Genomic DNA, 11,128 nt, shown 5'->3' on the forward strand with positions numbered 1-11,128 from the left:
TTATTATACATTTATATTAATATAACATATTATATAATATTTCAATACAAAACGTCACTTCAAGTGTTAACATTAAGAAGTACAAAGCATTTTCTTATTTTATTTTATATTTTATTGTAAAATGTTTATTTTTAAAAGATATTTTCTGCTTTTTATTATTCAAACCTCAAAAAACAAATAAAATATTATATTTTTTAAAAGACTAAATATTAAATGCTTAAAGCGTAATTAAAAAAATATACAAAATTGTTTTCAATATTGGGATGATAAAATAAAAGCTCAAAAAACTTTCCGTTGCCGGGACTTGAACCCGGGTCTTTCGGGTGAGAGCCGAATATCCTAACCAACTAGACTACAACGGATTTGTGATGTGTGCATGCATGCTGGTAATTTTAATTATAGTTTAGAAGTAAAATATTTCAATTGTATATTATCTAATGAAATTGCATTTAATAGAGATAATTATTTAGGGATAATTACTTATATTCCCTTATAAGATGGATAAATACAAACTACCTAATGTTTTTCTCCCAATTCATTTTAGATTTGTAAAATATTTAAGTTTTTTTGTATGAAGTTGAAAAATAGTTCTATATAATTTCAATGCACGTAATTTTCGAAAAATATATATATATTTTTTATTGTAGGAAACACGAGAAATTTTTAATCAACACACGGTCTTTATTTATGACTATCTCACCCTCTCAAAACCTAAAGGTGTGTTTGATTGGAAAAAAATTGAAAAAATAAAATATTTTTCAATTTTATGGAAAACAATTCTCATCTCTCCTAGTTGTAATTTTTTATGAAAATTGGCCAAAAACATACTTCAATATGTTGGTATCATAAAATTTTTTCATGAAAAATTTTAAGCAATCAAACATGCAAGTATGAATCTTTTTTATTGATATGACATTTTCTATGAAAAATAATTTCAATCAAACACACTCTTAGGCTCATTATATCCCGAGGTTTGTAGGTCAAACAAATGAATCATGAATCAAAATTTAAAATTTAATCCTATGAATATATGCAGATTATCGACAATCATACATTGACAGATTTGATCCATTGACCTTGCATTTATCCGAGCATGAGATAATCTTCAATTTGCGTAATCAAGCTTGTGATAATCTCCAAAATATTAAGCAACAATCATTGGCAACCATTGATTTTTTATTTTATATATGATAACTTTTTATAGAGTTGAACAAAATTTTTAAAGATAAATTGAATTGTAATAAGATTAAAAGTTTAGTGGCTACCAAAAGACAAATAGAAATAAAAAAACTATTTTTTGACGAAAAATTATATTTCCCTGCAAGAAAATAAAATGACTAATATCGACATTACTTAACGAGCACATATCACTTAATAAAACAAAAAAAATTAAATATACTCAACCGAAAAAAAATGCCAAAGGGATGCAGGGCTCGATCTTAAATGCAAATATTTAAAAAATAAAAGAGAACCAAACATATATGCATAATAAAATAAATAAATAGGGCTGAAAAATAAATTAATCCGACCTGCCGGATTCGAACCAGCGACCTAAGGATAGCCAAGGGGCGCACCCACTACAGTCCTCCGCTCTGCCAACTGAGCTAAGGTCGGCTGTGCTCTAGGTGCCGTATTGAAATATTTTATATGTTTTTTTGTAGGATCTAGATCCCTATATTTCCCATATGTAAATATCTTAAGATGATCACAAACAAGGCTAATCATGAAAATAATCTGGTCCTTGGTCAATTTATAATTTTATCTAATTATTTTAATTTTAAAAATTATATTTAAATTGAACTCAATTTAGTATAATTTTATCTATCAATTTAAAAAGGATATGTTCATGCTGACTTTATATGTTAAGTATCATATAATAATAATAATATTTATAATATCCACATGTATATATAAATAATATATATATAAATTGTTGCACATAATTTGTTTACTTTTTTTTATAAGTTATATTTTTTTTTCTTATAGGTACGTGAGTCCCATAAATATTATTATTATTATATGACACTTGATATATCAAGTTAATATGAATATGTTGGATAAGATTATACCCAATTGAGGCAACTTCGACCTAATTATTAAAATTAAAAGAATTTGATAAAATTATAAATTTGTGAAATAAATGAGATTATTTTCTTGATTAACCCTAATAAATATATGATTTTTATTTTTTCATTAAGGATATGAGATTTTTTCTACTTGATGTGTTGCTAACTCTGGTAGAAGTATTTATTTGATTTAGATCGATCCAATTAACAAGTACAATACTATATATATAATGTATGTATTGCTATATTTATTTGGTTTTCGGTCTAAAATTAGGATCAGATCAGATTATATCAATTTTAAAAAATCTTAAACTAAATATTAGATTAAACTTAATCCATGTACTTTCACTTTGTGGAAAGTATCAAATTATGGGGCAACATTACTCAAATATTTAATTTGGTCTATCAAGTTGAGAGAATAAATATGACATTTTAAGCATCTTATCCAACCAATTCATCTTTTTTCAAGGTTGGGTCATTCAATTGAGAATGGGCCTATTTGTCACAACTTAAAAGCTGTAACTTTTAGTTTATAGTTTCAAAAAAATTGACATGTAGTGTTTGTTTTAACTTATATAATTATAACTTATAGCTTTTACTAGTTTTTAGAAGGGGTAAAAGTTGACTTTTTCAAATCTATAATACCCTAACTTTTACAACTTCTGCTTAAATAATTACATTTTTATGACAATTTTGTCCTTATTTTTAACAAAGAATTACCTTATTGTCTACGCAATCATGGGTTTTTCTTCTCCACCGCCATCTCCATTTTCAAATCTCTTCCTCTCTCTCGTCATCTTCCTCTCTCTCTATATTTTAATTAATTTGTTTATAACACTTGAAACTTATACATATACACTAATTAATTTTTAAATTATCATTCTATAACTATTAAGGGTATTATGGACAATTATACCAAAATAAGTTATTTTACAGCTTATGATATCAAACACCACAACTACTTAATTACAACTTCTAAGAAGATGCAGCAAACAGGTTCACAACTTATTTTAAGTTTTAGAAGCTATAATCTAAAAAGCTATAAGTTATAATTTCTTTATTTAAGTTACAACAAACAGGGCCAATGACACATAAAAAATAACAGTCTCTTTTAACAATAAATTTATATTATTTTTATTTAAAATATATTTGTTGTATATTATTTTTAATATTTAAACAATTATGTTAATTAATTATTAGATGATTCAAAACATGATACATTTATTACCATCTAATAAAATTGTTTGAATACTAAATATAAGATGTAATAAATACATAATGCTTAAAAATAATATACATTTATTATTGTTTAACCATGGTTAGTTTTCCAAATATTAAATATACTATATCTTTACCATACTAAAGATAAAAAGTATTACTTTGTATGCTTTGTTAATAAAAGATCATATGTTACAGCTAAACAACTTGGTTGACAATTATGCTATTTCAAACGGGTAAATTTTGCATTTCATAATAAATTGATCATTTTATTTTTTATAATCATTTTTTTTTATGGAAGTAGAAATTATCCTGGAGAAGGTTAGCTTAGCTGAGAGAAAAAGTTCTCTCGAAAAAATGTAATAAGGAAGTTTTCTTAGACAATAAAATCTTTTCGAAGAGACTTTGCATATCAACTCATATGACGAACCCCAGTTGAGCCACTATCTCGAGGAATTACAATGGAAGTTCTCTTGGATAATTACAGTACTTTGCTAATAACTGTTCACTCTCATGGGCAAAGACACGAATTCTCCCGGACAAAGGTATGAGTTCCAATTTCTGTTATCGAAAATTAGTATAATACATGTTAATATAATTCAAAAATAATTTAATGTTAAAATAACATAAATCTCATAATTAAGTAATTTTGATATTTATATTAAAATATACAATACTATTTCTCCTTAACAAAATTTGACAAAAATTAAAATGGAATTTATCACAAAAATAGAACTGCGCCAGAAAAATATCCAAAAACCGTTGGGGTGAGAGAGGCTCGAACTCTCGACCTCAGGATTGCTCAGAGCTATGAGACCTACGCGCTAGCCAACTGCGCCACCACCCCAATTGGTTCTCTCTTGTCACGTTTAAATATACATTAGATGTGACAATCTTCAATCTCCTCCCCCCCTTCATTTTTTTATTTTTTTATTTTAATATTCTATATTCTCCCCTCAAAACAATTCATTCAGAGATGCAATAATGCAAGTAACTTCATGGCAGCAAAAATTATCTTTCATGACCATTGAACGCGATCTAACTCAAAAATCTGAAAAATGAAATAAGTTCACCTAATCATTAAACTTTTTAGGATGGCTATTAGCTTTAAATTTGTTATGTTAGCATTCGTTTTTTTTTCCCCCTATTTTTGATTCTATTGTTATGATTTTACGTTATTGCAGATTTAATTTAAACTTTTTTTTCCTATTTTTTCTTATTTACCTTTTGTTAGGTTGAACCTTATTTTCATTGCAATATTTAATGAATTTAACAAAATTTTTCCTTTAAATTTCAATAAGCGTACCAATACATTATTCAAAGTGAAACCACGAACCAAACTGATATACCAACTAATCCTACCCCCCTCGCATACATACCATGAATCGGAAAGTATCACATTCCATGTAACCATGTTCATGACAGTTAGAACAAGAACTTATTACAGCGTTCAATAATACCTAATGTCCTAAACTATAATATACGCCTCAGAGGTAGAGCGGTCAATGAATGTAAAAATACATGACTATTCTATTCAAAGTTACCATTTTGCACCTTTTTTCCCCACAAAGAATATGCTTGCCAAAAACAGGATGGAAAACATGATAAGAAGAGAGAGCCACAATCAGTTCTAATAGGATTCACCAGATGTCTAGGAGCAACAGAAGCATCTGTACCAGTTTAATGGAATGTGATAGGCTCCCTAAGTGGCAGCAACCAAGCTCTGAAGTAGCAATTCCAAGTCTTTCAATCTGCATGGAAATTATTACCATTCGGGTATGCAGAAGGAATTAAAAGGAACTACCCGGGTGCAGAAAGTGTGTGGCCACTGTACCTGATATTACTTAAGTCAGGGTAGATTCCTATTGCTTCCTTAAAATCCTAAACGAAGTTAAGAAATGAACTTGATTAAGTTTGATGTAACACCAGTTGGTGGGGCGGTTGGGGAGGGAAAGGAAAAGAACCAGGATGGGGCTGACCTGATCGGCTGTTGATGATGTATAAGTAATAACACAAGACATCCCAGCACCTGTGGCTGCCTGCACTGGAAACTTGGATTAGAGCATGGAGCAAGAAATAAATTTTCGTTCTTTTTTTTGTTTGTTCGTATTGAACATGGAGATGCTACTTATACCAGTATTTCGATTTTTCAAGACAATTCAACAATCAATTTAATCTGCAATTTTTTCTGTGACCCACAGCATGGCCATGAAACCCTTTTTAGATTAAGAAAAATCAAATATTTGAGTGACGATTACAACTAGGAGGTTGACCTGTAGACCAATAACAGAATCCTCCACGACCAGACATTCTTTCCTCGACACCCCTAGCCTCTGCAAGGTAGAATACTTAACAGATATTATTAATGACAAGCATCAGAATTGGAAACAACCAGTATAATACAATGAGGATTACCTCAGCAGCAGTCAAATAAATTGAAGGATCGGGCTTCTTTTCTTTCACATCATCACCTAGAGAGAAAATAGAATTGAAAAGGAACTTTTGTAAATAAGATAAACCGACAAACAAATATCACACTCCACTTGCTATCAGTTACTACCCATCTAACTGGAACTCTTAAAATGGCATAGCATGATTAACAACATGTCAATATCGATATTGCAGCATGAGTACAAATCAAATCAGTTAATGTACAGCACCACCATGCATATCCATTAACAAAAACGACTCTCCAGATGTTAAAAACATATTATACCTTGAATATAAGTAAAAAGGCTTGGAGAGTAATCAATTCATAATAGATTCCTTTCATTCCATAACAAAACTTATTGCTTCATTTAGAAAAATTGATGAGCACCCTAATCATGAACAGTAGGTTGACCGTTGAGTGAATTAAATGAGTACCCGAAACATGAATTGCAGGCTCAAGTCAATTGAGAAATTCATTTAGAAAATTTGAGCACCCTAATTATGGGTCCAAGTGACTTGAACAACTTGAGTAAAATCCAAGTATGCCCCCAAAATGGGCCAAAGGTAAGTTAGATAAAGGCTAAGCCTAAATCCTTACCAGAACAGAACTACCAAGTATCAATTTTGCAAATAAACTGTAAGCAATTAAATTAATCAATTTTGTCATAAACTGAACAACAGCAATGAAACTAAGAGTGTTGTTAAAAAAAAAAACCTGATTCATCTGTACATACAAGTTTGTGCGATAAAAGTATGTGTGTGTGTGTGAGAGTCTCTTAAGAGATTCCCTCCTAGCTCAGGCTGCCTTCTCCTAATAAAACAGACTCAAGTTCGCATCCATAAATTTATGCCTGTGGAACCTGATGCTTCATGAGAAGTGGGTAGTTTATGCACGTAACATTAAAATCTCAACTTCTAAATCTCAGATAGAGTGTAAAAAAGTAGAACCAGATGCACACCAATGGACAAAAAACAAATTGAGGCAACCTTAACTTAGCCCAAGAAATTAGAGATAGTAGAATGCTGAAAGGTACCAAATTATTGACCACCTTGATTTGCTATCTGATAAGAGTGACTTGACGCCTAATGTTCACTATGTGCTGATTACAGTGAAGAAAACAATTTATCCTCCCATTTTATGGATCCTAACTGAGTTGAATAAAACTCCTATTGAACAATAAATTTACAGGCATTTAGTTGAATAAAGTTCTCGACTTTGAGATTGTATTTCGATAAAAGTTTGAAGTTGAGTAACAAAGAGAAGTATCAATTAAAAGTTTGAACTTCAGAATGGGGCTGAGACATAAAAATGGGGCTGCAAATTTGTCATTTAGCAGTCATATGTGTCCTACGCAAAGCTCAATAGGAAAAACAGGAAGACATTCACAAAAAGTGAATAACTTATCAAAAGGACGAAACAGTACAGAAAATCACTATATGAATATGGAAAATTTACCTGCAAGGAAACAGTCAAGACCTTGGAAGCGCTCCTGAAACAAGAGGACAGCAATGATAAGCAAATGTTTCTGTTGAGCAAAATATGAAGAAAAAGGAGTATAAGAATTAATATGAGAAAGTAGTTACCATTCCAATGAGATTTTCAAGGCAGAGTATAACGGAACTTTTAGTTGCAGCAGAGCAAACTGCTAGCATTTTACCCTACAGCAGTAAGCCACAAAGGTTTACTAAAATATGACAAAAAGGGCACTTTATATAAAATAGGATCTTTCACCTAGAAAACAGCCAGTAGATTGAAGAAGTCTTCAACAATATGAATAGAGATGCAACTAGAATGAAAAGCTTTAAGTTACCGTGACAATGAGATAATTGGTTTTAAAATTAAAATGTCTATCTTACAGCAGCCTTGGCCTCATCCATCAGCCTCAAAACTCCAGGTCTAGGCTCCACCTGCCGCCATTAACGACACAATTCCATTTCTTGATAACCACTCATTGAGAAGATCCTATATTTGGATACCAAACTAAGAAACACATATCGAAACATCTCCTTACGGTTCCAGATTTGATAATCTCTTTGTACCTTTCCGTCTTCCAATCCTACAAACAACCCTAAAACTGTTACCACAGCGACCAAATTGTTCTTTCGCATGGATTTGTATTCTCAATATGACTTTTAAGGGTCAATTGACATTGTAAATGTCATGCCAAGATCATAACTTGGTTAGGAAAAATCATAACGAGGATGAACAACAGTAACAACAATAACAATTCTTCAGTACTTGAACTTTTTGCATAGCAAAATCCACTGTTCCGCAAAATAATTTGAGAGTTTGGCCAGCACATTTAGGATAGTTAGTACCTGGAGAGTATCAATTAGCTTCACTCTGTTAGCATCATCCTCCGGAGGTGTCTCGAAGATCGTCGAAGATGGCCAACCGTGCTCCTTGAAGTACCTAATCGCGCAAATTCCATACGGACACGCCAAATCAACAACGTAAGATACATATCTAACTACATATATATGATACGAGGAGTAGAAAATTCCAGAATTGTCCAAAGGGGGGGGGGGGGGGGGGGGGTAAAGACCATCTCATCTTAGGTTTTCCGCCGCCGATGCGATTCTGGAGCTCGTCGTAGAAGTCGGGGGCCCAATTTAGGGGCTGAGAGGGGGAAGAAGAAGAGGGGCAGCGGACGCCGAAGTGAGAGAAGGCGTCGTTGTAGGCTTGACGGTGCAAATGCTCCGATTCCAAGATCACGCCGTCGCAGTCGAATATCAGAGCTTGGAGAGCATTTCCCGCCGAAGCGGATACGGAAAGCCGTCCGGCGGTGGAGGTGGATCGCAGAGGAGCGAGCCGGAGGGTGGGGAGAGAGAAGGGGCGGGTGCGGGGACAGAGAGGGGCGAGCAGGAATGTACAGGACGACGCCATGGATGAGTGTGTGTGTGGCTTGTAGAGAGCGCCAAAGGGCTGCGTTCGGCTTTCCAGAACGATATAGAGCCAACGGTCAGAAAACGCCGAGGAAGAAGAAGACGGACTCACGTTTGCTAAAATATGCTTACCGTTAGTTTATAACGAAAACGTTATTTTGAGATTCACTTGTAGTATCTTGTTATATTTTATGTCTATATGGAAAATTATTTTTGGAGGATAAAGGCTTGTCCTCTTTAGTCTGTTTTTTTTATGAAAAATATTATTGATACATTTTTGTGTACATCTTAAATTACATAAAGATATATCAATGATAAAAAAGTCTCTCATGTGACGCATAAAAGCGCTGCATGTGATGTAAAGGGTATTTTGGTTATAATCATCCCTTATGTAGCTCAAGATATACAAAATTGATTTACATATAACATGATTCGTTTTCTATTTTCAAGTTTTTAAAATATTTAAAATGCATTTATTTATTATTTTTAAAAATACATCTTATAAAACACACAAAAAATTTATACAAAAAATTCAAAACGCCAAAAACATGTTTTGGCTATTTTCAACTAAAATCAGCCCCTCAATCTAAAATACAGAAAACAACCACAATCTAAAATACAGAAAACAACCACTGTTTTCACCTCTTCTCTTTCACCTCTCTTCTTTTTCTCTTCAAGCTGGTTCGCCACTCCACGACACCGCCATCATTGTCATCCACACTTACAATCGCTATCACTACCATTACCTACCACGGCCACCACCACCACCACCATTGCCATTGCACTACTTGCCACAACCATCACCACTGCCCTCCAAGTTCAGATTTGCCACCACCACTGCCCTCCATTGCCTTCCATGCCCAGATTTGCCATCGCCATTGCCATTGCCCTTCACTACTTTCCACGCTCAGATTAGCCACCACCCGCCATGCCCAATTCCAACTGCCTGTTATCACCATCTGCCATTTTTTCTCTTCCATTTTTTCCTCTGCCATTGTCTCCACACCCAATGTAATATAGTTTTTTTATTAATTTTTTTCAATTATATTTTTAAAATTTTGAATAAATTAAAATGTTGTTATTTTATGATTTATATTTTTTTAATATTTATGTTGTGGATAATTCAAATCTCAAAATTAATATCAGATTTTAATTTATAGGTAAAAATAAATTTATTTTGAAATTAATAGTTGTGTGAAATTAAAAATGACTTAGAATGTACTTTGTAATTTTAATATATTATATATGATTAAATTATATAACTTGTATTATATTTGAAATTCTTTAAATTAAATTTATAATTTATTTTGAATCAATTTTTTAAATAAAATATCATAAAATAATATTTTACAAAATTTCAAAACAAACGCATTTTTCAATTTTCTATTTTGAGAAATAATTTTTTAAAATGTCAAAAAGAACGTATTTTTAAAAATCTCAAAACAAACATTCAAAATATAAAATTGAAAATGAATTCAAAACTTAAATACAAAGAGAACACTATATATCTAAGTGAGGAATTTTTTTTTTTTGGGAAGGAGGCACAATGTATGAGCATTGTAAGGATTCAAAATTACTTATTTACTCTTAAAGATAGCTTGTCTTCTTTATCAACACGAGTCTCCACTAACTGCTAGTAAAAAAAGAACATGTATTTGCTATTGACCTATATTATAGAAGATTAATAGATCTTAAAATTAACTTAGGGTGTGTTTGATAGGGGTGAAAAATGAGGATATAATTTATTTTTTATCTAAATTTTAAAAAATTTCATTTAACAGTTTTTCAATTCTATAGAATTTGATTTTCGTATTAATTTAAAAAGTGGAGATTTTTCTTAAAATTAAAAAATTAGAATTTTTAGAGAGTGATGTGAGAATTAAAATTTCATGAAATTAAAATTCTACCCCACTTTTCATCCCTTCATCAAACACACCCTTAAAAAGAAGAAGATTTATCCCATCTTGTACAATGAATTGACCTTGAGAATCTCGATGGCTAACCTTGGATTTCTTACTTGGTCAAACCTCAATTTAACCTATATAAAGAGTTTAGTCTAAATATTTAGCTCATCTAAATATTTTATATATATGCCCTTTTTGAGTAAATGATTTAAGCATTACAGATTAAACCAAAAAATTCTGGTACTATCTGCACCCTTGCTAAATAATTTTAACTCGTTTACAATTATTTCATGCTTATAGAAAAGGGTTCACCTTTTAATTTTATAATAAATTTAATTTTTTGTGCCATATATCAAATTTGGTATTTGATTAATTTTATAATAGATTTTAATTTTTTAATAATACACCAAACCAAGTATAAATAAATATAATTAACTAAAATAATTGTTGACAAAATTACATAAAATATTTAAAAATATTCTTATTTTAATTTTAACAAAAAAAAAGAAAAGGATTGGGCCGGCCCATATGTCAGTGTTCCAAACAGGCCTCCTGTCCTACACTTTGATGTGTTTTACACTCATCTATCAGTGTTTTGTAATTGGTTTCAAATATTTGTAATTT

General features: G+C 31.2%; 1 protein-coding gene and 3 non-coding genes across 4 annotated transcripts; all 4 read right to left on the bottom strand.

Annotated features, from left to right (window-relative positions):
* Positions 1 to 289: 289 nt before the first annotated feature.
* Positions 290 to 362, bottom strand: TRNAE-CUC (transfer RNA glutamic acid (anticodon CUC)). The gene has a single exon. It is a non-coding gene; the product is annotated as a tRNA-Glu (tRNA).
* A 1,161-nt stretch (positions 363 to 1,523) lies between these two features.
* On the bottom strand, positions 1,524 to 1,614 carry TRNAY-GUA (transfer RNA tyrosine (anticodon GUA)). The gene is given in 2 exon segments: positions 1,524 to 1,559; positions 1,578 to 1,614. It is a non-coding gene; the product is annotated as a tRNA-Tyr (tRNA).
* Positions 1,615 to 4,047: 2,433 nt separating this feature from the next.
* On the bottom strand, positions 4,048 to 4,131 carry TRNAM-CAU (transfer RNA methionine (anticodon CAU)). The gene is given in 2 exon segments: positions 4,048 to 4,083; positions 4,094 to 4,131. It is a non-coding gene; the product is annotated as a tRNA-Met (tRNA).
* A 529-nt stretch (positions 4,132 to 4,660) lies between these two features.
* Positions 4,661 to 8,708, bottom strand: LOC127799488 (haloacid dehalogenase-like hydrolase domain-containing protein At4g39970). The gene is made up of 11 exons (XM_052333557.1): positions 8,261 to 8,708; positions 8,034 to 8,127; positions 7,727 to 7,771; positions 7,572 to 7,622; positions 7,299 to 7,373; positions 7,171 to 7,204; positions 5,700 to 5,755; positions 5,558 to 5,617; positions 5,264 to 5,323; positions 5,119 to 5,165; positions 4,661 to 5,035 (listed from the first exon to the last, which is right to left on the bottom strand). The coding sequence occupies exons 1-11, from the start codon at positions 8,599 to 8,601 to the stop codon at positions 4,987 to 4,989; spliced, it is 912 nt and encodes a 303-aa protein (XP_052189517.1). The 5' UTR covers positions 8,602 to 8,708; the 3' UTR covers positions 4,661 to 4,986.
* Between the last annotated feature and the right edge of the window lie 2,420 nt (positions 8,709 to 11,128).

Source organism: Diospyros lotus, chromosome 4, assembly GCF_014633365.1.
Source record: "Diospyros lotus cultivar Yz01 chromosome 4, ASM1463336v1, whole genome shotgun sequence".
In the NCBI taxonomy this organism is placed as follows: Eukaryota; Viridiplantae; Streptophyta; class Magnoliopsida; order Ericales; family Ebenaceae; genus Diospyros; species Diospyros lotus.

Bases quoted from the DNA above. Each gene is read 5' to 3' on its own strand.
- LOC127799488 (XM_052333557.1), bottom strand. From the start codon at position 8,601: ATGGCGTCGTCCTGTACATTCCTGCTCGCCCCTCTCTGTCCCCGCACC. The intron at 8,128-8,260 runs GTCTTTACCCCC...TTGCGCGATTAG, and splicing joins GGAAAACCTAAGATGAGATG to GTACTTCAAGGAGCACGGTT. The intron at 7,205-7,298 runs GTAACTACTTTC...CTCTTGTTTCAG, and splicing joins TTGAAAATCTCATTGGAATG to GAGCGCTTCCAAGGTCTTGA.